Source organism: Symphalangus syndactylus, chromosome 12 (assembly GCF_028878055.3).
Source record: "Symphalangus syndactylus isolate Jambi chromosome 12, NHGRI_mSymSyn1-v2.1_pri, whole genome shotgun sequence".
Taxonomy (NCBI): Eukaryota; Metazoa; Chordata; class Mammalia; order Primates; family Hylobatidae; genus Symphalangus; species Symphalangus syndactylus.
Window position 1 is genome coordinate 96,038,605 of NC_072441.2, and position 24,995 is coordinate 96,063,599.

General features: G+C 34.1%; 1 protein-coding gene across 20 annotated transcripts in view; it reads left to right on the top strand.

The window, feature by feature from the left end:
- Nucleotides 1–24,995, top strand: part of DCAF6 (DDB1 and CUL4 associated factor 6) — a 139,462-nt gene that overhangs the window by 83,610 nt on the left and 30,857 nt on the right. For 14 of the 20 annotated variants that reach the window (XM_063625097.1, XM_063625092.1, XM_063625085.1 and 11 more), the window contains 3 exons: nucleotides 3,592–3,651; nucleotides 18,957–19,074; nucleotides 23,597–23,712. In XM_063625097.1, the coding sequence (XP_063481167.1) occupies nucleotides 3,592–3,651; nucleotides 18,957–19,074; nucleotides 23,597–23,712 (294 nt within the window). The remainder of the gene's footprint in view (nucleotides 1–3,591; nucleotides 3,652–18,956; nucleotides 19,075–23,596; nucleotides 23,713–24,995) is intronic. The other 6 variants (XM_063625099.1, XM_063625087.1, XM_063625093.1 and 3 more) reach the window with 1 other exon arrangement.

Below are 24,995 nucleotides of genomic sequence, written 5' to 3' on the forward strand. Positions count from 1 at the left end.
AAGGTTGATAGCATTCAGGGTTTTGAATGAGCTGTATGTACATTTATCAGATGAATGCCCTAAACAGGTATGGCAGAGGCATTCAGCATATGGCTGATTTTAAGCCCAACTCTTTTTTTCCATTTCAGGTCCCCTGAAGTCATGGGTTGCTGGCTCCTGCTCAGAGTGACAGCACCCTGTGGAGTCTGCTGGTACTGACCTAACCACCACAGAGCCCCACTGGAGCATGGAGCCAGCCTAGAGAGGGTCAGGTAGGAACTGCTTTTTCACTTTATGGCACGGTTTTACCAATTGGAAAAGAGTAATTTTTATACCCCAAAAGGGTATAAAACATTGGTGATTATTTTTGAAAAAGGGCTTTTCAAAACTGAGCCATATTGGAAAAAATCAGCACTTACCCGATCCTGTGCAAGCAGGCTCTAAACAACACCAGATTTCCCACAGTGTCCATAATGACAGTCACATGGCAGCACTTCTCAGATGGATGCATTGGATCTATGTGTTTGATGTTTATAAATAGTTAATAAATTAGATATATTAGTCTAGTTCTACCAGCAGTCCTTAACTACCTTGAATGACAGAGTCCAAAGCAAAACAATGATGAGTCTTTTAGAAGTTTAAACATAATAATGCGCTCCAGATGTTTCAGAACAGCTTTGTACCGTTTTTTTTTTCATTCAATACTATATGTCTGAAAAATAGGCAAGTAATGATAACATTAAATGACCCATTCCTATGTGCTGTCTGAATATTTTACATGGATTATCTCATTACATCTTCAGAAGAACATTATGTAGTAGATACTGTGATTATCCTCATTTTACAGATGGAGAAACTGAGACTTAGACAAGTTAAATAACTTGCCCAGGGTTACAATATTACTGAGTAGAAAAACCACATTTGAACCCAGAAAGTGTGGCCGAAGAATCTTTGTGATTTACCTGTTAGACTGTAATTGTCTATTTTTTCTACAGTTGAGATAATTCTGGTGTCAAGGGGCTAAAGAATTTTCTCAAGACCAAACCACACATATTTTGGAAATACACAGTAATTGACCATGAGACATGCTGAGCTTAGTACTGACAGAGCTTTTGCTTAAAGTATATCTTTACCTTAAAAAAAAGTTACAATTCTAAACACTTCAAATAAGCTGACCAACCATATTACATGTTACAATAAACTACCATTGGACCATATATTCAGGTTTTTATTTTGTGATTGTATTCTCTAGAAGGTATTTCCCAGAGAGGTAGAGTAGAATATGCCAGTAACTGAGGCAGTCAGCTTAAACTAGTAACTACTTTTTAAAATATTAGCTATTCTAATGGTTATTATGTTAATATTTGAAAATATTTATGTAAGATAGGAGTTATAGGTATTGTATTTATGAATAGTGGTTAAAAAAACATGTCACTTAAAATGTTCATATGATAGGAAAATAATCCTTCCCAAAGGAGTTGTATGTTCCCAAGATTACAAATAGAATGAAAGCAGTGACCAGGAAGGATTTCTTCATAAAATAAATCTTCAAGATGGGAGGAACAGCAAATGCCTCAGAAATATACAATATCTGTGGCAGACTAAAACCAAAAAGGAAACTCTTTTAGTTTAATACTTTCTGTCTTAACATAGCTTTAATATTTTAAATACTTCAAGAGTTTGAAAATATAGTTTTGTAGAGATAACAGCATTCTAGATCTTTCATCAGTAGTTTTTTTCTGATGACTTACTCATTCTTAAATTTTATTAAAAATAAGATGCATTTTGTCTCAACAAGATTTGTACATTTCATGGTATTTTTTAGAAAAATTAAATATTTGAAGATAAGATTTCTTGGAGAGTTTGTAGTTTTCTTATGGCTCTTAATTATTAAATGAGGGCACAATGAAATGTATAACAAATCCAAATGGATGAAAAATATTTTTCACAGATTTTTAGGAGAGTTTTCTAATATTTATTTCACTATGTTCACATTTTTCTTGTTTTTTTTAAAGAGTTTAATTTTTTTTTCTGAAGACCAATTTATCTGTCCTTTAAAAACAACATAGATGGTAGTGTTGAATCCAGCTGTGAAATGGATAAATGAGAAGTCATCTTAAGAAAGTAAAGCACGAATAGATAAGGGAACTGATTGAAATGCTATTGTTCCCACTTTATTTTTTGTGTACTAAAGATTTAACTTCTGATGAAAAAGAGGTGTTAAGTAAGGATAAGTAAAAGCTATTATTCAAATAATGATCATGTTTTGTCAAAATCTAGTGAGAGAAAAATACGTGAACAAACTGGTGATACTAGAAGATGGAAGATTTAAAGTTGATTCAAATGGTACCACTAGCAGGATTCAGACTTTTAAATGTACAAATGCAAGCAATCAAATCCTATAAAATCAATGTGAATCCAGGATATATTGGAAAACTCAGCTATCCAGCTAAGGACAATCTTAAAATACCTACTTTTTGGGAAAAATATGCCATTATGAGCAGAAACTGGTGTTGGCCAAAAGTATTTTGTTAACATTTGCTAAGAACTAGAGCACAGGATATTAGAAACTGAGAATTATTCTTATTGGTTGGGGAGAGTTGTGCTTATTACCTATGTTTCTCTTTTACTGTAGCCCTACTGGAACACCTATTCCCCAGTGTCTTGCTTAGGTTACTAGATCCCCAGGATTTAGTTACTGATTAGAGAGTAAGGAGAAGCTTGGGCCTAAAAATGTTGCTAATTATTGTCAGAATCAAGTTTAGAATTAAAACTTACTAACCTCTGATGAGTGCTCTTTCCATTTTATTATGCTGCCTGCCTTAATACCAGTGTTTTTCAAACAGTAGAAACCACTTATAAAATAAATTCTTACATAGAAACCCAGCATATTAAAAAGATAAGAACAAAGCTGTTCTATTTGAAGCCAAGGTAGAAAGTGTAAAGCCCAGATCATTAAGTCTTCTCTTTGTCTCTCTTTTCCTTTCCCTACCAGGTAATGCTAAAGAAACTTGAGCCTTTACATAGTATAGTTTTAATATGCACAATATACTGTGGAGTTTTTAAAGTCATGCATGTTTCTGTAATGGTAATTACTTCATTAAATATTTTTCTTATAAACCATTTTCTTTGTGTAATATCTTGATGTTAGCTCCTTGTTCAGCCCACAGTACAGCAAACAACATCTCTCAAAGTATAATGAGCATTTCATTTCATGCTTCAAATCCTCCAAGGCAGGATGAAAACCATCTTAAGGAGCTAGAGAGGGGGTTTGAGAAGGGCAAGGAGTCTTGTATGTAGTGAACTAGATACCCCATTTCTAATATATCTACCTTGCACCTTGTGCCTCTGGTATATGAATTTGATTAAAGTTGTATGCATGGAAATGGAAGAATAGTTTCTCAACTCATTCTCAAAGTTACTAAATGCTTGCCTGGAATAACATATCTTAAGCACATGGCCCTGCTTACTCACTGCTTGGGAATCACACCACAGTACTTACTTCTATTCCCCAGCCTTATACATTTGTTTCTGAAGCTTAGAGATGATCATGACATTGCTGTGCAGTTTTCTGCTGCTTACTTTTAAGTTGAAATCTCATTTTTGTTTCAGATTCTCCTTCTTCTGTGGTTAACAAACAGCTCGGATCCATGTCACTTGACGAGCAACAGGGTGCGTGCAACAGGAGATGCGCTATGCCCATCCATCCATAGCTTTATTGCAATGCATAAACTAAGCTCTCTCACCCTTTCGTAGCATTTCATTTTGATTATGGTCTTATAGTCAGTATTTTGTGGACCAAATTATAATAGGTGGTATTGTACATAAAAGGTCTTTTTGGCCTATTCAGATTATTTTCTATGTAAGCTAATTTCTCACTTTGGCCCTTGATGCCAACTTTGAACTCTCTCCCTATAACAAAATTATAATGGATGTAAACTATATCCATTTTTTAAATTCTAGGTATCTGTCATAAAATCATGTAGAACTGTGGGTGTGAGGTTAACACTACCTCGTTGCTTATGTAGGATAAGTTATTTAAACACAGTAATATTCTATGTTAATAGATTGCTTTAGTAATGATACTTGGTTGTATGTCTCACTTATCTAGTAGCCAAATTCCTGATAGCTTTAACTAAAGAATACAGTTACGAACCCAGAGGTAAGCTCAAAAGCTATCAATCAGAAGCTCCCACTTCCACTTGTACTTTTCAACGTGGGAAAGGTATAGAATCAATCTCCAAGCCTTGAATAGAGCCTGAGGAAATAAACAGGTTACTTATTTATCAGGCTTTATTACTAGCAGATCAAATACAGCACAGAGAAGGATTAGTAGAGGAAGACATTCTGACATGAAGGGACATCTGAAAAGGCTGGAGATAGGAAGACTATTTAAAAACTAAAAAGGCTATTTAGTGTTAGTGCAAATGTTTTACTATCTCACCTCAGAATTTAATGAAGTATTTTAAATATATTGTGACAAAGTATGATAAGTAATCTTAGTTAAGTCTTTAAGAATGACTTAACACGATATTGACTTTCTCTATTTAAAAAGACAGATAGCTGGACGTGGTGGCACACGCCTGTAATCCCAGCTACTTGGGAGGCTGGGGAAGGAGAATTGCTTGAACCCAGAAGTTTGAGACCAGCCTGGTCAATATAGCGAGACCCCGTCTCTTAAAAAAAAAAATTAATTAGCTGGGTGTGGTGGTGCATGCCTGTAGTCCCAGCTAATAGGGAGGCTAGGGCAGGAGGATTGCTAGAGCACAGGAGTTCAAGGATCCAGTGAGCTATGATTGTACCACTGCACTCCAGCCTAGGTGAGTGAGACCCCCATCTCTTTAAAAAAAAAAAAAAAAAAAAAGGCAGATGATTGCCTTTATATATTTTACAAATGTTCCTTTCAAAAACATTTTTTTAAAATTAGCGCTAAAGCCGTAAGATTTGGTTGACTGAAAGTTTACATGTTAGATGACTCATATGTCAATAGTAATGCAGAAATTAAATATTGCTGTAGTACTTATTTGGTGTGAAATAGATGTAATTTAAACTATATTCTTAGAGAAATATTCAGAAACTAATTTTAAAGTGAATTAGAAAACTTCTTTTGTACTTCTGATCTTAAATTATTCCTTATGGGGCCAGGCGCGGTGGTTCACACCTGTATTCCCAACACTTTTGGAGGCCGAGGCAGGCAGATCACCTGAGGTCAGGAGTTTGAGACCAACCTGGCCAACATGGTGAAACCCTGTCTCTACTAAAAACAAAAATTAGCTGGACGTGGTGGCCCACGCCTGTAATCCCAGCTACTCAGGAGGCTGAGGCAGGAGAATCGCTTGAATTTGGGAGGCGGAGGTTACAGTGAGCCAAGATTGTGCCATTGCACTCCAGCCTGGGCAGCAGAGTGAGACTCTGTATCCAAAAAAAAAAAAAAAATTATTCCTTATGGACCTGAGATGAATTTCTGATCTTAAATTACTCCTTATGGACCTGAGATGACTTGTATTACTATAAGGTTTTCTGTTCTTTAGAAAGAAAGAATGAATGAATTGGTAAATTAATTTGCAAACTAAGGAATTAAGCATGTTTTATTTTATATGTTTATTACAGAGGTATTAACAATGAAGAATAATTAAGGCAAAACACAACTATAGCCTACTATATTAGACTACTGTTTATAACTACTCTATAATTAAAGGATTTTTTTTCCTAAGGATATATGGATTTAATAATATATCACTGTCAGAGATTTTATAGCCAGATTTATATTCTAGTTAATCACATACAATAATTTTCATAGCATTACATTGAATATTATATTCAATTTAAGTTGATAATTTACATATGATATGGGATATGAGAGGAAGAGAAAAATTATGATTAACTCCCAGATTTTTTTACATCAGTGCCTGGGTGGGGTAAATGGTAAGGCCATTTGCTAGGGTTGAGTAGCTTGGAAGTAGAAATCAGGTGGTTCTTTATCTTTTTTGGCTGTGTAAAGTATGATATGCATTTTAGTCATGTAGGTAGAGATGCTGTGTAAGAGGTTAGTATTGAGTGACTTTGGCAGAAGCTGCACTGTAGTAGACTATCAGAAATGTAGCTTTGTAATAAGACCTCTGAGCAGAAATGTTCTAATGGTGGAAAATATATCTAATTAATTAAACCCTGAGTTTTTACATACCTTTTTGTTCATCAGCATTACAACTTTTAAAGTACTAGGAACTTCACATTGCAGGCTCACACTACCTAAAGATAACTTCTAAAAGTTAATAGAGACTGCCCACCACCAATTGTCTCTCCTAGACTAATGGAATAATCCCTTTACTAGTCTTCTCACATCCACTCAGGCTGTAATCTATTCTCTACCGGCAGCCAGAGTGAAACTTTAAGATGTAAATATAATCATGTGATTTATCTGCCTAAAACGTTTTAATTGCTTCCCATAGCCTTTCAAAAGAACCCAAATCCATACCTTGGCTTACAAAACCTACATGACTTGATTTCTGTATCTCTAATCTCATCTCAGGCCACTATCCCATCATTCACTAAGCTCTTGCCAAATAGACTTACTTTCATTTCTTTTACATCCCTTGTACAGGCTGTACATCCCTTGTACATGCTGTTCCCGCTACCAAAACTACTTTTTTGTTCAGCAACTTCTCATTTTTTAAACTCACTGAGATGTTACTCTCTCAAAAATAATATAACTTCACAATCTCTAGTAGGTCTCCTCTTTTTCTTCCTTTGTGACTTGTTATTTTTCCTCATTGCATTTGTCACATTTGTAATCATACATTTATTTAGGGGGTTGTTTAATATCTACCTTTTTGCATAGTGTCTAAATATTTTCATTTACTATAATTTCCTCTATGCCTAAAATCATACGTTATGTGGTAAATAATATTTGTTAAATGAGTGAGTAAATGGATTCTTTAAGCAATTAATTATTTAAGAGCTGTAGGGATTACTTCAGCTTGGGGGAAATGTGATCAGATTTACATATTGGAAAGATCATTTTGGCAACATTATAAATGATTGATTGGAAGGAGTAAGATTGAAAACACCAAGAACATGTAAGAGGCCATTGCTATAGTCCACCTAAGAGATTATGAGGGATCCAACCTAAGGCAATAGTGGTGAAAAGTGGGAATGGACAGATTTTAAAAATAGTTGAAAGGTTGAATTCATGGGACTTTGAGACTGATAAGTTAGAAATGAATGAGAGTATGATAACCAGGTGTCTTGTTAGGGTGATAATGAACCATCAGCCAAGATAGAGACTTTAGGAGGAACATCTAGCTGATTTGAGGGGAGAAGAAAGTATGTGAGTTTTTTTTAATGTTAAGTTTGAAGTGTCTTTGGATATCCACATGGAGAAATCTCATAGATGGTTGGATGGCTATATGATTCTGGAAGTCACCAAAGTGATATAAGGTAGAGATAAAGATAAGGAATCATTAGTTTATAGATAGCAGTTGAAACCATGGGAATGGATGAGATTGTCCAGAAAAAGAGGATAGTGTGAGAAGAGTAGAGCGCACTACAGGAGCAAGTAGACAAAAGGATCTAGCGAATGAAACCAAACAGGAATGATCAGAGAAGTATGCAGGGCAGAAAGAATGCCATATCCAAAACCAGGAGAAAAGAAGTGCAAGGAGGGACAGGTTAGTAATGCCATGTAAATCAATGATACCAACTCCCAAAAGGTCTGATAAATCATTTTTTAAATTTGGCAACGTGATTGCTTTGACATTTTAGTTTGAGATATGATGTAGTGGAAGCAGAAGCCAGATAGTAGTGGTTTGAGGAGAAAGGTTTGGGGAAAAAAGGTAGAGACCTTGATATGTCTCTTTTCATAAGCTCAATTAAGAATTGAAAGACAGAGCAAAGATAATGTCAGGTATGGGTGGTGGTAGGTTCAAAACTGAGCGTGTTTATAGAGTAAATAGAAAGATTGTGTATTCAAGATGTAAGGGATAGTTGATGTCCCCAGATATGCTAGTATTTCAAAATTTTAACCTTTACCAAGATTCTTGTTCTCAGTTTTACCATGGAGAATGGAAAAAGTAGTACATTTAATAAGTTTCCTATTTGAATATATCTCTGACTAATGATTATTTAAGCATATTTTAAATTTCTTTTTCATACTTTTAACAAAACACGAATGCTTTTTAAAAATTGATAGTTCAGTTTTATATTTATGTCACAAAATATTTCTTCACCATTTCCCAAGTGCCCAAGTGATTTTATGTGTTGTTTAATTTAATTTTCCATAGCATTTTCATAGATTTCTTTACTTGGAAGGATTACCAAGGACAAAAATGTTACTAATAAAATATTTTTTTAATTTTAGTGGACTTGCTTACTGAAGAAAATTTTTTCTTTGAATAATTGTATACACAGTATTAAACTGGTTGAGTGCAACTAGTGTCTTTGCTTATTTATCCTGAATTTTTAACAAAATCACAATTTAATAGAAGTATATTTAGCCTGAATCTTCGATCATTAATACAGCTCCCTGGTTGTCTCAATAGTTTTACTTTTTTAAGAAACGAAATTGTAGGGAAATAAATGTATAACATGCACATTGTTATTAATTGTATCCTATTATAAAATAATTTTCAGTGTTCTCCAAATTTGGAGTTGTGTGTAAACACATTGATGGCCTTTTTGTGCTAATTATGCATAAAGTGAAATTCTGTTTGAGTAAGCACAATAATGTCCATCATGCATCTTGTTTAGTTTGAACAATATGTTTTAATGGGTAGTTTTAGTTTTCCTTTTTATCTCTCTACTATAAGAGGAAAAATTCTCTTCTGACATATGTTTCTCTTACCTTGTTTATATTATTAAAACTTAACAAATTTTACCTCTTAATAATATGTAGGCCAGCAATTTCCCCCTTATTTTATTTTAAAAAATAACAACAGCGGCCGGGTGTGGTGGCTCACGCCTGTAATCCCAGTGCTTTGGGAGGCCGAGGCGGGTGGATCACAAGGTCAGGAGATTGAGACCATCCTGGCTAACACGGTGAAACCCTGTCTCTACTAAAAAAAAATACAAAAATTAGCCGAGCGTGGTGGCAGGCGCCTGTAGTCCCAGCTAATTGGGAGGCTGAGGCAAGAGAATGGCGTGAACCCGAGAGGCAGAGCTTGCAGTGAGCCGAGATCATGCCACTGCACTCCAGCCTGGGCAACTGAGCAAAACTTCGTCTCAAAAAAAAAAAAAAAATATATATATATATATTTTTAATATATATGTTTTTATATATATATATATATATATATATAACAACAGCAAAAAGAATATATGATTGTTCTTTTGAGAACAGTTAACTTTTGAGAGGATATAAGAAAGTAATTTTGTCTGAGTTTTAGGTTTTGGCCATGATTGAAACAAGTTGCTTTCTATTCCTTACAGTGATTCCATTAAGTGGAAGTTGACAGTGCCATCAAGTTTGAAACTTACGTCTGTAGGCAATTGTGCATCTGCAGGCACTAATTTTCTGTTCTAGATTTAAAGAAATATAAACACTAATTTGTAGGTATGAAAAGTATGAATGTTAATTTTCCACTATGTATCATTTTGTATAAGCTGACTAATGTTTGTGAAACATTCATCTATAGGAGACTAGTGGATAATCAAAAACCAGTGAAGCAGATTTTTACTAATTCTACTAAGGTAGATTGGGAAATGGAAAAGTTGGACCTGTCATGCATTAAATATGTATTACCTTAAGATTATATACTATCACCAAATTGAAATTTCATTTTAGTACTATTATCTAATATTATTTTAAACTTATATTGACAATTCTAATTTTTATTAAATAAATATCTAGTGATTGAAGCTTGCTGTATTAATAAGAATATAAGTTCAATATTCACCACACTGGAATACATCCGTAAATAGTATATTTTAAATTCTAGTGAAATAATAAGTTAGTGAAATAAAATTTCATTCTAAGTTCTTTGTATTTCTTAGAACTAGTTATCACTTAGTTACTTGGAATGAAGTAACTAATTTCTTCCTATCCCCAACTGCTAGGTCTTGATTGTTCCAATTAATGATATATTTGATGTTTTGGAAGTTAATCCCTATTTAAGTTTTGTTGCATATGCTCATTTGTTCTACTCTTCTGCTGATCAAACCTATACCTCCAGTTTGTTTTTTAACTTAGAATTGTCTGTCATAAAAATAACTGACGTTTATTGAGTTTTTTGTGACTAGCGCTGTGTTAAGAATTTAACATGCATCATCTAATTTGTGCTAACAATGAGGTGAATTATCTTAATTTTACTAATGAAGAAACTAAGACTCCAAGAAATATGTTAAGATGAGTTAAATAAGTGGTGGAGCCATATTTGTATGTCTGTACTTTATTAATTCAACTGATATGTAAATGCCTACCTACCTTGTGGCAAGTACTGGGATAGGTACTAGGGCGCATGAATAAATAACACTACTGTTTTCTATACTGGGAGCATTGAGTTGATTTATAATAATAACAGCAACAACAACGTAGACATTTAATACCACATTTTCTTTGTACCAAACATTGCTTGGAGCAATTTTTTATATGTTGATTTACTTAATCCTTACCACAACCATATGTAGTTGGTACTATTATTACCCCCATTTTTCAGATGAGGAAACTGAGGCAAAGGGTGGTTAAGAATCATGTCTAAGGCCGGGCGTGGTGGCTCACGCCTGTAATCCCAGCACTTTGGGAGGCTGAAGTGGGCAAATCACGAGGTCAGGAGATCGAGACCATCCTGGCTAACACAGTGAAACCCCGTCTCTACGAAAAACACGAAAAATTAGCAGGGTGTGTTGGCGGGCCCCTGTAGTTCCAGCTACTTGGGAGGCTGAGGCAGGAGAATGGCGTGAACCCGGGAAGCGGAGCTTGCAGTGAGCCGAGATTGCACCACTGCACTCCAGTCTGGGTGACAGAGCAAGACTCCGTCTCAAAAAAAAAAAAAAAAAACATGTCTAAGGTTGCACACAGCTAGTAAGCATTAGAAACGTGTCTCAAACCCAAGCGGTCTGTCTCTGGCATCGGTGATCATAACCACTTGCTTTGCCTGATCTAACAGTAAAGATGGATGAAAAAATAGAAGTGTGATGAGTGTTATATAAGGAAGGGGAAATAGCAGGGTTCAGTGTGGAACGTAGGAGAGTGGGCCTTCATTCCTTCCAGTTGAGGGCCAAATAAGGCATCCCTGACGAAGAGACATTAAGCTGAGATCTGAAAGGTGAGCCTGAATAAGTTAGGTGAAGGAGCATGAGTAAAGGGAAGCATGAGTAGCATATGCAGAGCCTCTGAGATGCCACATACAGGATGACTAGGAGAATCCCAGTATGCAAGACAAAGTGACTTTTTGGATATTTTTAGGTTTGGCATTTTTATTTTAAGAACAGAGGGAAGCTAATGAAGTGTTTAAATTAGGGAGCATGGCTATGGCCTGATACTCCGAATGGAGTATGGAGAATTGATTAGAGACTGAATCACTTAGGAAGTTCTCCTGGTAATAGAGATTTTGATCTGGTGATAAAAGTAAGGTAGGAGAGATGTGAAGAGATTCAAGAAATATTTAAGATGTAGAATAAACAGGACTTGGTGGTAGATTGAATGAGACAGGGATTGAGGAGGAATCCAGAGTATAAGTTGCAGTAACAACTTCAGAATTTTCTTATGAAGATAGTGATAAATAGCAGTCTGGAGAGGCCAGGACTTGTGTCTTAAATCTTTTGTAAAACAAATACACTGTTTTTACTTAGGTTATACATTTATTTGTGGTGCTTTGTGGGAGGTACTGATGGAGATTAACAGGTGACTTTTTCAGCCACTGCAAGAGTAGCTCATGTTTTGATTGAGCACAACTAAGTGGATGGTTATTTTCTTAAACAGGTAACCCTGGAAAAGGGATGAAGCATGGACGTGTAGGGGTAGGTGATCATGAACTCAGTTTTGAATATATTTAGTTTGAGTTATCTGTATGAGATACCCAAGTTGAAAATCGGTTGGGTAGTTGATTGTGTGGATATAGAGCTCAGAAAAGATATCAGAGCTCAAGAAAAAAAATTGGGAGATTTTTGCCTACAGATGTTAACTGAAGCCATGAAGTAGATGGAATTAACTGGGATGAAAGTAGAAGAGGACAGAGTAAGAGAGCTAAAACATCTCAAGAAAAATCAGAAAAATTCTAAAATTAAAAGATTTTGCCAGCGAAGAGCTGGTAAAGGAGATTGAGAAGGAGCAACTAGAGAGGTGGATGGCGACATAGAACAGTGTGGTGTCTTGTGATCAAGAGAAATTTTCAAATATGAGAGAGTGTTGTCTGCTGAAAGGTCAAGTAAATTGGCTCCAAAAAAATATCCCCTAAGTTAGTCAATGTGGGAGTGATTGAGCCCATTAGTAGAACATTTTCACTAGAGTGATAGAGATATAGGCCAAATTTTAGAGCAGGAGATGAAAAAATGGAAATGAGAAGAAAAGCAATTCAAAACAATAAGCTAGGAGGACAGTAACTCCTAGGGGAAGTGGTTAAAGGGAGTGTTCTCCTAAGCTGTCTACCTCATTTGTTTTCATCTGGAAGTCACATTTTAACTTGTTAATTTATCTACAAAATGAGAGTGTTATTTATGGTAGGCAGACTTGATTTTTTTTTTTCCAGTAAAGGAGAATATACCTGAGGAAACAGTCATGAAAAGAAATACTGGAAAAGGATTTTGGCAGGGCTTATGTGCCACATGGCGTGTGGGTATATTTACTTATTTTCATTCTATACTGTTCTCCCTCTAGACTGAAAGTGAGATAGGAATAGGAGATGTTTATGAATACAGGTAGTATATAAAACTACTGGTTCTGAAGTAGGAGAAAAGGAAGCAAAGGTCAAATGGTTACCACATTTCAACCCATAAATTCTAAATACTGGTAGGAATGTGGAACCAAGCACAATTTCAGTCTAAATGTATTGAAATCACATATTTAAGTTCAATTCACACTTCTGTGTTATGTCATGAAAAAAGTTCTTGGGTTAAAATTATTATAATTGACATAGAGTTGAGTTGTGATTGCCAGAAAATTTGACTGAATGTTAAAAACATTAGAGAGAATGGACTTCTAATAAATATCTGTACTAAAATTGCACTTTGTTTCATTTTGGCTTGCATAGTATCACTTACTTCTGTTTTATAAAGCCAGATTTGCACTAGTGTAAGCACTCATTTTTTAGAATGAAATGTGTTGCCTCACAGTTATCTGTAGGGTAGATAGATCTTCTCTGTTAGCAGTCTACTCCTGGAAGCAGCATCTCCACTTTGAATCCAGATATACTTCCTTTTACAAATAGTTGGAAGGAGAATTGGAGATACTCTAATCTGGAATCTACAAAAAAGTTGTGGATTCCCTGACCTATGAAAATGGAAAATTTTGCATTGGTTTAAAAAGTATGATTGAGAAATTTAAGTTGGAGTGCAAAATGTGGGGAGATAGTTAAACTTTATTATTTTTTCAGAATATTTCACCATATGTTTTATTTCCATCTTACTTTGGTTTTTAAAAAATATTTGGTATAATGAAATGGGAAATAGAGTATCATTATGTAATCATACACACATCATTATACAATAGAAAACTCATTAGGTAACAGTATTTTATTTTCATATGTTCCACAGCTTATCTAAACTACCATAGTTAATTAATGTATGATTATAAAGTTATAATAGTGACCCAGCAGCAGAAAAAATTATTGGGCATGATGGTTCTAAAGAAATTATTGTTGCTATACCCTAGTTAATCATCTTCATTTTGAATATTTGGTTTAGATTTACATATGAGATAGATTCTCCAGGGGTATCGCAGCTTAAAGTCTGGACATCCTTATCAGTATTTGGATATTTAGATCTATACCAACATTTTGAACAGTATTTAAATATACAAAATACTCATAGCATTTTTTTTTTTTTTACTACGGTTATCACATGTAGTGTTTTTGTATGTCTTTGAGCATTTTTTAGAACCTCTCATGATTATAATTTCCTAATGGAAATGTACAGATTAAATCATTTCACAGTGTGCATTACAAAAAATAGTTACTTTGTGATTTTATGCAAAAGACTTGAAAGATACCTAATTAAATACATAACAGTTCAAGGAAACTGCTTTCAAATTATATTTCAGCTTATTCTGAATTTTTTTCCTGAGCCAATGCACTATCCTGAGAGGTCTCTAGTAGCATTTCTGAAAAGGATCTTTTAAGTTGGTTTCCTGAATCTCAAGTTATGGACCTTTCACTTCTAATCCGCCAAAATGAAGTCCTTTACAGTCTTTTATCTTGATGTTTATGTGGTTATTGCTGTGCTTCTGAAGCATGTTTCAAATAAATGGTAATTTGCCTCCATAGAGACCACTCTAAGCTGCTGATGTCATCATTTGTTCTTAATAACCATAATTACTGAGCAATCTAAAAACTTAGCAGTGTTGAACAAGTTAAAAGGGATTTTTTCCCCACTATATTGTCTGTGTGCTGAGCACACTACAAATAAATAATCTCCTGTAATGTTTTTAGAGGAAGAAATAGTTCAGTCTGTTAAGTGCCCTAAAAGAAGATACAACATAGTTTTCCTATACTATGATGCCAAAGTGATAATTTTGGCTACCAGAACTCTTACCAGTTATTAATGTTGTTGATATGAATTATTTATTTCTGAGGAGTAACAACACCAACAATTGATATTTCTTAATTAAAATAGTTACTTATCTAAGTAATCTTTTTGTCTTTGTAGTCAGATTATTTCTAAGATTGTATATTAAGTAGGAACTTCATATAAAAAGAAACCTCAGTGGGCACAGTGGCTCACGCCTGTAATCCCAACACTTTGGAGTACTGAGGAAGGAGGATCACTTGAGGCCAGGAGTTCAAGGCCAGCCTGGGCAACATAGTGAGACTCCATCTCTACAAAAAATAAAAAAAGAAGTTGGGCATGGTGACACACACCTGCAATCCTAGCTACTTGGGAGGCTGAGGCAGGAGATTCACTTGAGCCCAGGAGTTTGAGACCGCAGTGAGCTATGAAGGTGCTACCACGCTACCCTGGGTGATAGAGCAAGACCCTGTCTATGGAAAGGATGGGGTGGGGGAGGAAATGTCTGTAACTAGAGAAAAAATTAAGCTTATTGTTTTTCAGTTCATCATCTGTAAAATGGAGATGACAATACTGATTACAAAGATTTTTTTAAAGGAATGTATGTATCTTGGCACACATTTATAATTGATATATATTCATAGTAATGTTCAGTAAATTACAGTTATTAATATGATGGCTTTCTACATAAAGCTATTTGTGTGTTTAGGTGAAGTTCTAAACCTTAAGGGTTTTAAATAAAAATCTACCTTTTAAGTAACATATCTGTGCATTATGTAAATAAGACTGAAAAATACAGTTTTTAGAACGTGTTTGCTGATCCAACCGCTGACAGAGAAGTTGGGAACGTTTAAATAGTTACAATTTTTTTCGAATAAAGTAAAAATATTTAATTTTTAAAATCATTAAAGTAGGTTTTTCATAGACATTTGTAGTTTAGAATATGCATTTTATCACAAATAGTGAATGCATTCATTAGTAGTCCAGGAATCCTAATTCCTGAGAAAATGTAACCTGATAGGTTGTATATGACCAAGCAAACTAGAATTAAAGAAGACAGTGAAATGGAAAAAGGCTAGGAAGTGAATTTAAACCTTGGAATATATACTGTCAGTAATACTGCAGTTGGGCCAAGTGCGGTGGCTCACACCTGTACTCCCAGCACTTTGAGAGGCCAAGGCAGACGGATTGCTTGAGCCCAGGAGTTAAAGACCAGCCTGGGCAACATGGCAAAACCCTGTTTCTACAAAAGTTACAAAAAATTAGCCAGGTGTGATGGCATGTGCCTGTAGTCCCAGCTACTCAGGAGGCTGAGGTGGGAGAATCACCTTAGCCTGGGAAATTGAGGCTGCAGCGAGCCATAATTTCGCCACTGCACTCCAACCTGGACGATGGAGTGAAACTGTCTCAAAACAAAAACAAAGACAAAACAACTTGCAGTTGAAGAAACCAGGTTCTTCATTGTGTTGTGTTTCTGCCAGAGACACTGTTAAGTGTAGGCTACAAGGAAATAACTACACTCAGGGACCTGAAGTTTTTGTAACTAACAGAAGAGTTCATGTTATTTTTATAGTAATAGGCTAGTTTTACACAAGGCTGATGAATTCATTAACAACGTAAATGAACATATTCTATCAACTATAATCAATCACTTTATGATTAAATGAATATTACCAATATTTTACATGTTTTATAGTATGTAGATTATAGTCCTGAGAGATTAAATAAGAACTCTGTAGGCCGGGTGTGGTGGCTCATGCCTGTAATCCCAGCACTTTGGGAGGCCAAGGCGGGTGAATCACTTGAGGTCAGGAGTTCAAGACCAGCCTGGCCAACATGGTGAAACCCCATCTCTCCTAAGATACAAAAATTAGCCAAGTGTGGTGGCGGGTGCCTATAACCCCAGCTTCTCTGGAGGTTGAGGCAGGAGAATCGCTGGAACCCGGGAGGCAGAGCTTGCAGTGGGCCGAGATCATGCCATTGCACTCCAGTCTGGGCAACAAAAAGAACCTCCATCTCAAAAAAAATGAAACAAAACAAAAGAACTTTGTAGTAGATACTGTAGGAGGAAAGTTTTAGTTATCATTAACCATGTTAGAAAGCTTGCTTTTGGTGGGGAACCTGTATAAATGTTTTCTGCTCTGTTCTGATCTCTTAATAATTGTTTGTTTAATATACTCCTATAGTCATAGCATGTAGATATCTATAACTGTCTCTTTAATTTTCCTCAAAAGCAAAGTTTCCATATATCATTTAAATTCCACAAGGCTTCTCATAACTTAAGAAGTCTTAACTGTAACCAAGGTGGATCTGAGAAATTCAGTCTTACACTTCTCTCACATCTGCTTTTGTTTTCTCTACCGTCTTTACCTTAAAAGAAAAATAAACAGCAAAACACTTTATAAAATATTGAGAGAGAAAATGAAAAAACTAGCCCCAACTTTGCCTCTCAGTTTCCTTAATCATCCAATCATCCAATCTTTAGCTGTCTGTTTCATCTATTCCAGAAGGCTAAAGACAGCAGTGATGAAACAAAAATCTCAGTAACATAACTAAAGAATAAGAGGAAACTGTGTGGACAAATGACTAGCAAACAGCAAGTTTTTGAAGGAGGGTCAAGGGTAGGGTAGATATTTCCTTAATACATTTCTGTAAGCTAAAGGTCTATTAATTCAGTTATTTATCAGAATGCCATTTGGTAAAATACCTCCTCCAAAACACTGAATGTAATACTAAATCTTTGACAGTTGGAATGGGTTATTATTTCTAGGGGTTGTTTAAATCAAAGACATAATCATAACAAAAATAGTACAGAACAAAGTGACTTTACCATTTGGGATGTCAGGTTTATAATTCACATTATTTTCAAATAGCAATTCTGTAGGACAGGATTTCTCATGAGTTGGAAGTTAAGACAGAGGAATTGATACTAAGTTTTGTTATCAGCTTGACTCTTGTGGAATACTTTTCTACTGCATTTCTGTACTTGAAGTCTTGTTAATTGTCCTCTCACAGAATAAAGGCTAGAAGAGAGGTTCTATGAGATTCTCCCTTTTTTTTTTTTTTTTTTGAGATGAGGTCTCACCCAGACTTGACTCGAACTCCTGGGCTTAAGGGTTCCTCCCACCACTGAGCCCAGCTGAGATTCTCTTAATGTGTGCTCCAACATCTTCAAGAGGAATGAAAAAAGATATAAGTCCTTCGTTGCAATGGAAAGTAGATCCAATAATAAAAAAAAATTCTAAGTAAATTTGCTTTTAGGAAATTGTGATTGTCTTTGTTGTTATTTTTCAAGAGAAGTTTATTTTTAATATTAAATCAGTCCTTGAACTGGTATCAAGGAAAAAGATATCTCACAGAAGTGTTTTCTTTCTGCAAGCAACTGGCAGAAATGTGACATGTTTGATTATGTATCCATTTGTATTTCCTATGTATTTTAATGTTTCCCAAACTGTTGTTCATCATAAAATGAAAAATATGTAAAGCTCTGTTTAATTATGTCTTTGCATATCCACGTACTCTTTTTTGGGAGGTGGGGAAGGTAGCTTTAAATACTCTATTAATTTGTGTAGACTTTCTTGATTTTGTCATTTAAAAAAGATTTCATACATTGAGATAGATGTGTATTATAGACATCATCTGTAGGCTCTTAAAATGAAATTGCTATTTCCACAATTAAACAAATTCCTTGCAAGGTTAGTCAGGAAGAGAAGCGGAAATATACCAAAATATATTATAACAAAGTGTGTTTTAGAAAATATCAAAGCACCATAAATACCACCCTCTTCCCCATCAAGTGCAGACTATGATTCCTCCCTAAATTATAGATCTGTGAGTTTGAAAGAACAGAAGGAATTTGATAACATTTCATTGTAGTAAAGTTTTTGCCAAACCGCTTTTCACAGAGCCCTTGTATCTTACATCTCAGTGTTTCTAAAGGAGCCAAAATTAGTTCTTATTGATGCTCAAGCAACTGAGGAATTAATGAGCATTCCATTAAATAAGGGTACTAGTTTGTAACTGTGTCATTGCATGTTAATACTTTTTGATTCCCCTAATGACTAAATATGGTTCTCAATGTGTGTGATTTCCATCTGAATCAAAGGGAGTCATGTACACAAAACTAGAATTTGATGCAGTGCTACTTTGAAATATAAAAGAGTATTTCTACAACACTTGCCTTCAAACTTTAAATGAAACCCATAACAGATGTGAGAAAAGAATTATGACAAGGACAACCTAATATAAGTTTTATAAATTTTAGGAAATGTCATCTTTTTACTGGTTTCAGAGACTTTTTCAAATGTTTTAAACACAATTTTCAGATAACAATAATGAAAAGCTGAGCCCCAAACCAGGGACAGGTGAACCAGTTTTAAGTTTGCACTACAGCACAGAAGGAACAACTACAAGCACAATAAAACTGAACTTTACAGATGAATGGTAAGTTAATATTTTTGTAAAGATGTTCTTAGCCATTTTGTAGGATTGTATTAGATTTTAATTTTTAACACTTTGTCATCTTTATGTTTTGTTTTGCTATAAGGTATTGGCTTTCAAACTTGAGTGTGCTTCAGAATCACTGGGAGAGCTTGTTAAAATGCATATTACTGGACCCCACTCTCAGAATTAGGTTTGGGGTGGGGGTCTGAGAATTTGCATTTTTAAAAACTTTCCAGATGATGCCAGTGCTGCTCATCCTAGAATATTTCTTCTGATAGAAAATGCTAAAGATAATACTAATAATAATTAATAATTAAAATTAGTGCAGAAATATAAACTTAACGTTTTGGGACTTTTTGCAGTTGTGGTCCTTTGTAGGTGTATATGTATGATTTTTGTTTTGAGTTTTAGAATATAATTTTAGTGATACTAAATACACTGTATTCTCCCCTGCATTTGTTTGACTTTATAATAAATATTCCCATGTTACTACTTAGTTTTAATAAATATTATTTTACTAGCTGTGTAATAGTCCATCAAGTAGATATACTATAGTTTACTTAGCCATTTTCCTTTAATTAGGCAGTAAATTTGTTTACCATTTTTTACCAAATAAGGCTTTAATGAATATCTTTTCTTATAAAGCTTTTTCCTGCCTTCGATTATTTGAGAGATATTTCTGAAATGAACTATATCTAGATTAAAAGATATTGCCAAATTATTTCCCAAAGAATCTTTACTTACTATAGTCCTACTAGACATATATAGAAGTATACGATTTACTGTCTCCAGGCTAGTGTTCAATATATTTATTTATTTTTAACCTCTATATTTGATTTAAAAATACTTATAGTATTTATTTAATTGATTACTAGTAAGGTTAAACTTTTTCTTTATTTAATGCTCATATAGGTTCTCTTTAATAATATTTCTGATCATATTTATTGCTCATTAATCTAATGAAACTTTACATTTGAGAAAAGCAAGTTATGTAAGCTTTTTATACTCTTTCCCACTGTCTCATGACCATTTGATTGAGAGAACATACACAATTTTTAAATTTAGGAATAGTAATATATTAGTTAATATATTGATATAGTATTTCTTAATATATAATATATAATATTTGTTAATGTATAATTATACCAATTGTTTAATGACCAATATATTAATTATTCATAATTAATATATTAATATATTAAATATTTAATTGTATATTAATATATGATCATCATGTTATCTGTTACTATAATATATTATATGTAATATAATATAGTTATATATTGTCTTAATATGTAATGAATTATATGTTGATATGTGATATTACTTTTATTTAAATTCACTGGTTTCCATTTGTGTTTATGTATGTATGTATTTTATATTAAAATATTTGATTAAGTAGGATCTTAAAATACTACTGGATATCTTCTATGTTCTGGGGACTATTCTAGACATTAGAAATACATCAGTGAAAAAAAATACTTAAACCCCTGCCTTATTGGAACTTAATTCTAGATGGAGGAAGTTTATTATAAACATAATAAGTGTACCATATAGTTATGTTAAAAGGACAATGGAGGAAAATAGAGCAGGTAAAAGTGATTGGGAAACCTAGGCATCATTGAGAAGGTGACATTTGGGCAAAATGTCACTTGAAGAGTGAGAAGGAGTGAGCCACGTATATATATCTAGGGGAAGAGCATTTGGGGCAGAGAGAAAACCAGTACAAAGACTCTGAAGCAGAAGCATCAGACCTAGTATGTTCAAGGATCTTAAGAAGACCAGTGTAGCGGGAGTGGAGTGACCAGTGGAGAGAAGAGTAGTAGATAAGGTCAGCCAGGAAATTGAGGAGGATATTTAAAAAGACAAGGTTATTTCTGGTTATTGTGTTGAGCATATGCCATCAGTAGAAACCAGAAGAACAGTTAAAAAGCTATGGCAGTAAGAAAGGTTAGAGGTGGTGGTGGCTTAGACAAGGATGGGAGCAGTGGAGGTGGTTAAAAAAAAAAAAGTGGTTGGATTCTAGATATATATTTGAAGGTGCAGCCAGTAGGACTTCTTTATAAGTCTTAGTGCCTGACCATTTAAAAATCGTGATGTTTGTGGCCCTTTTTCTTAATACATAATTTAAGATGACAGTAGGTCGTCATACTTATCACGTCTTTTCCATTCTCATGATTCTGTACACAAGGAGCTGGCGTCTTCTGAAGAATCTTATCTAAAGTTTTTGGGCTTTTTTTTTTTTTTTAGAGAAAATCATTAGTCCCATTCTTCTTTTGAATACTACTTTTCCTTCTCTAAAAACTGACCATGAATTATATTCTCATTCATCAGTTTCTTATTTCTTTGTCAGAAAAGCAGTTAGCATTTTTTATTATTATACAAGTATTCAACATTCATTGTAAAAAAAAAAAAACAAAAACAGGCAGAACTTAAAAAAAAAGTATACAGTCTTTTTCATCTATACTAGGATTGTCTCTTGCTTTTATTTTAGTTTCTTTGGCAACAGATGAGGCAATAGAACATGCTAAGAGCTTGGACTGAAATTGACAAGTTTTTGAACCTCTCTAAATCTCAGTGTTCTCCCTTGAAAACGGGCATATTTAATAGAACCTACTTCATAGGTTTAGTGTGAAGATTTAATGAGATCATGCAGAGAAAGTACGTAGCACTTACTAGCACATTCATTGGCACCTGAGAAGGCCCTCAGTGATTGTTAGCTGCAGTTCTCATCTTTTGTAAATTGTCTTTCAGATACTTTGCCCAGTTTTCTATGGTGTTTATCTTTTTCTTATTGCGTTATTAGAGCTATTTATTTATTATAGAATTAAATAAGGATTATACCATTTGTCTTTCATTTGTTGCAAATATTTTTCCCGGTTTGGTGTTTGTTTTTCAGTTTACTTACAGTGGTTTTGCCTTACGGTTTCTGCCTGTGATAGCATGCATAGGAGAGCCTTGTTATTCCTAGAATTAAGGGAAAAGGTTCTTATATTCCTCTCGTATTTTCTATAATTTGGTATCAAAAACTGTATATTCCGTCTAGAATTTATTTTTCCATAAAGTATAATGTGAAGCCATAGCTTTGGTTTTACCACGTGGCTGTTTTCCTGTCTCATTACCACTTATTGAATAATCTTTTTATTTCTGTGTGATTTAAAATGCCATATTAACATATGTTAAATATATTTACTTGGTTACTATGTCTTTTCCACTAATATGTCTCTATTCCTACTCAGTACCATAATATTTTAATTACCATAACGTATACACTAAGCGTTTTATTCATGCCTGAATCATAGCTTTCTCAATGGAAAAAATAAATATATATATACCACCTTAGCTCTTCTTTGCCAAAATAGCTATATATTCCTTTCTGGTTTAAAAGAAATACATGTTTGTCACACACACACACACACACACACACACAAAATTCAGTATAAAAAATTTACCTGCAGTAATTCTACTGACATGACACTCAACACTGGTGCATAGCCTTCCTGACATTTTTCTCTGCATATATACACCCATATGAATATACAATTTTAGTTAAATAATATTATATATGTACTCTCTTTTTTTTTTTTTAAGTCAAATTGACTTCTGCAGTCAGCCTAAAAGAGTTTTTGTCATGGCAAAAAGTCCATGATCGTTTGTATTGTTTTTTGAGTTACTGGTATTTGTCTATAATTAATGTTTTTTTAAGTTACTGTAAATCTTACTTTTTTCTTGTTCACATTTATTTTAAACTTAAAGAATTGTTGCATTTCTATGAACTTAATTTAAATCTCAGTCAGATTGTTATACATGTCCTCTTATTCAGTCCTCTTGTTACACATATGCCATGATTTGTCATAGAATACTTATTGAAAATTATTTCTTTAAAAATTGGCCTCATATTCTGCTATAGCTAGAAATGCTAATAGAACTATGGTCATCATCAGGTGAGTATTAAAACTGAAGCAGAAAATATTACCCTGTCCTTCTACAGAACTATGATGCTCAGTCACCTGCCATATTTGAACAGCAGATCAGAACTGGAAGTGATCCACAGGGAGCAGTTCAAAAGACCAAAGAACTGGCCAGGCTTTTGTTCAAATATAATTTTAAAGTAACCTGGAATAACAGAGTCTAAAAGGGCATATGATAAAAATCTGTATAACCATTAAGGATTTGGATATGGTGAACCATCTATAGTGAAGACAAGAAAGGAGACGATGTAGTTCACTTAAAATTCAGTAGAGAGACTTGTAGAAATACATACTAGGTAATGAAAGGATCCAAACGGTGAAGAAGCAGTCCCTTTATATTTTTGAATCGTTTTGTCAAGAGTAAAGTGTGTTATGATAGTCATCTCGATTTGTTTGAAATGATGTTTACAAATGCTATTAAAATAATCCTACATTTTACTTGTATTGTCAATTTTTTGGTCTACCTCTCTAGTTGTAAAATATAAAAATTATCCTAAAAGATCATATTGATTAACTTCTTGGTGGAATCACTTATCTTGTTTTGATGATAGGAGCAGTATAGCATCAAGTTCTAGAGGAATTGGGAGCCATTGCAAATCTGAGGGTCAGGAGGAATCTTTGGTCCCACAGAGCTCAATGCAACCACCAGAAGGAGACAGTGAAACAAGTAAGGTGTTATTTTGCTTTTGTTATTATAAAATCCCAGCATTGTATGTTTACCTACTTTTCTGTTTCCTTTGATGCTGTATTTTGTTTCTTGTTTTTAATAAATTACTTTTGCTTCTGTAGTCCAGCTGTTAAACTGATAGATAGCAAATCCAAAAGATGGGGACCTTAAGCAGTTAAAATGAGGAGACACAGTGAAGCACAATCCTCTTTGTGGACACAGTGGCCAGGATAGTTGTTCATCATACTATAAATGGATGAGATATAAATATTAGTTTGAATTAATCTTTATCATTTTTATACCTAGCAATGAAATCCACTGTATCTGTTTTGATTGTATATGTGGTTTATATAAGGGGAAAAAGGAATAGAATCTAAACAAGTTACGAGTGAATCTATTTAATACCTGAAGTGCCACTTAGGGGATTTTTCAGAACCCTTTTCTAATAGAATATTTTTATATGACAATTACATGAAATTTAATGTCTAGCACAGAGACTAGAACACAGTAGATGTTCAATAAATGCTTGATTAATGAAGGAACAAATGAATTATATTTCTTATAAATGTGTAGGTACCTTAGTATAACAGAGTTTAAAATTACACATACGTAAGATAGCTGTCTGGTAAGCAAATGTCCAATAAGGAACATTAAAGACTGATTCTTCATGCATCTGACAGTTAAATTCCAGAATTAAGTATTTTCAATGGCCAAAACAGAATTTATAGTTTGGTCAGCTTAACTACTTGTTCATGATAGTTTAGATTTTACCAAATACATGATAGAGGGGCAGAAAAATGCTCAGTTTTAAGTTTAGATTTCGGGAAGGTTAGTAAAATGCAGGATCAAGTAATTTCAGCTGTAAGGGATAGTCTAAAGCAGAGATTCTACACGTAGAGTTCATGAAGCTCAATTCCTGGACTTCAGGAAGAAGCAGTGGGTCCATCCGTCTATGATAGTGTTTGTACAATTTTGTGTGCAAATACATATTTGCCTTGTACTGAGGGGAGGTTTTAGCTGAATGTCAAAGGTTCCTATGACTCAGAAAGGGTTAAGAACCATTTATCCATAGGAAAGCTGGAGTATTAAGTTGATGTTTACTTTTCTAAAAAAATCTGGATTTAATGATACATTTGGCCCTACATGCCCATGGATTCCGTGGAAATACTCCCTCCCAAAATAACAATATGACAATAAAAAGAAACATAGATTTAAAAACAGTAACAGCATAGCAACCGTTTACATAACATTTACATTGCATTAGATATTATAAGTAATATAGA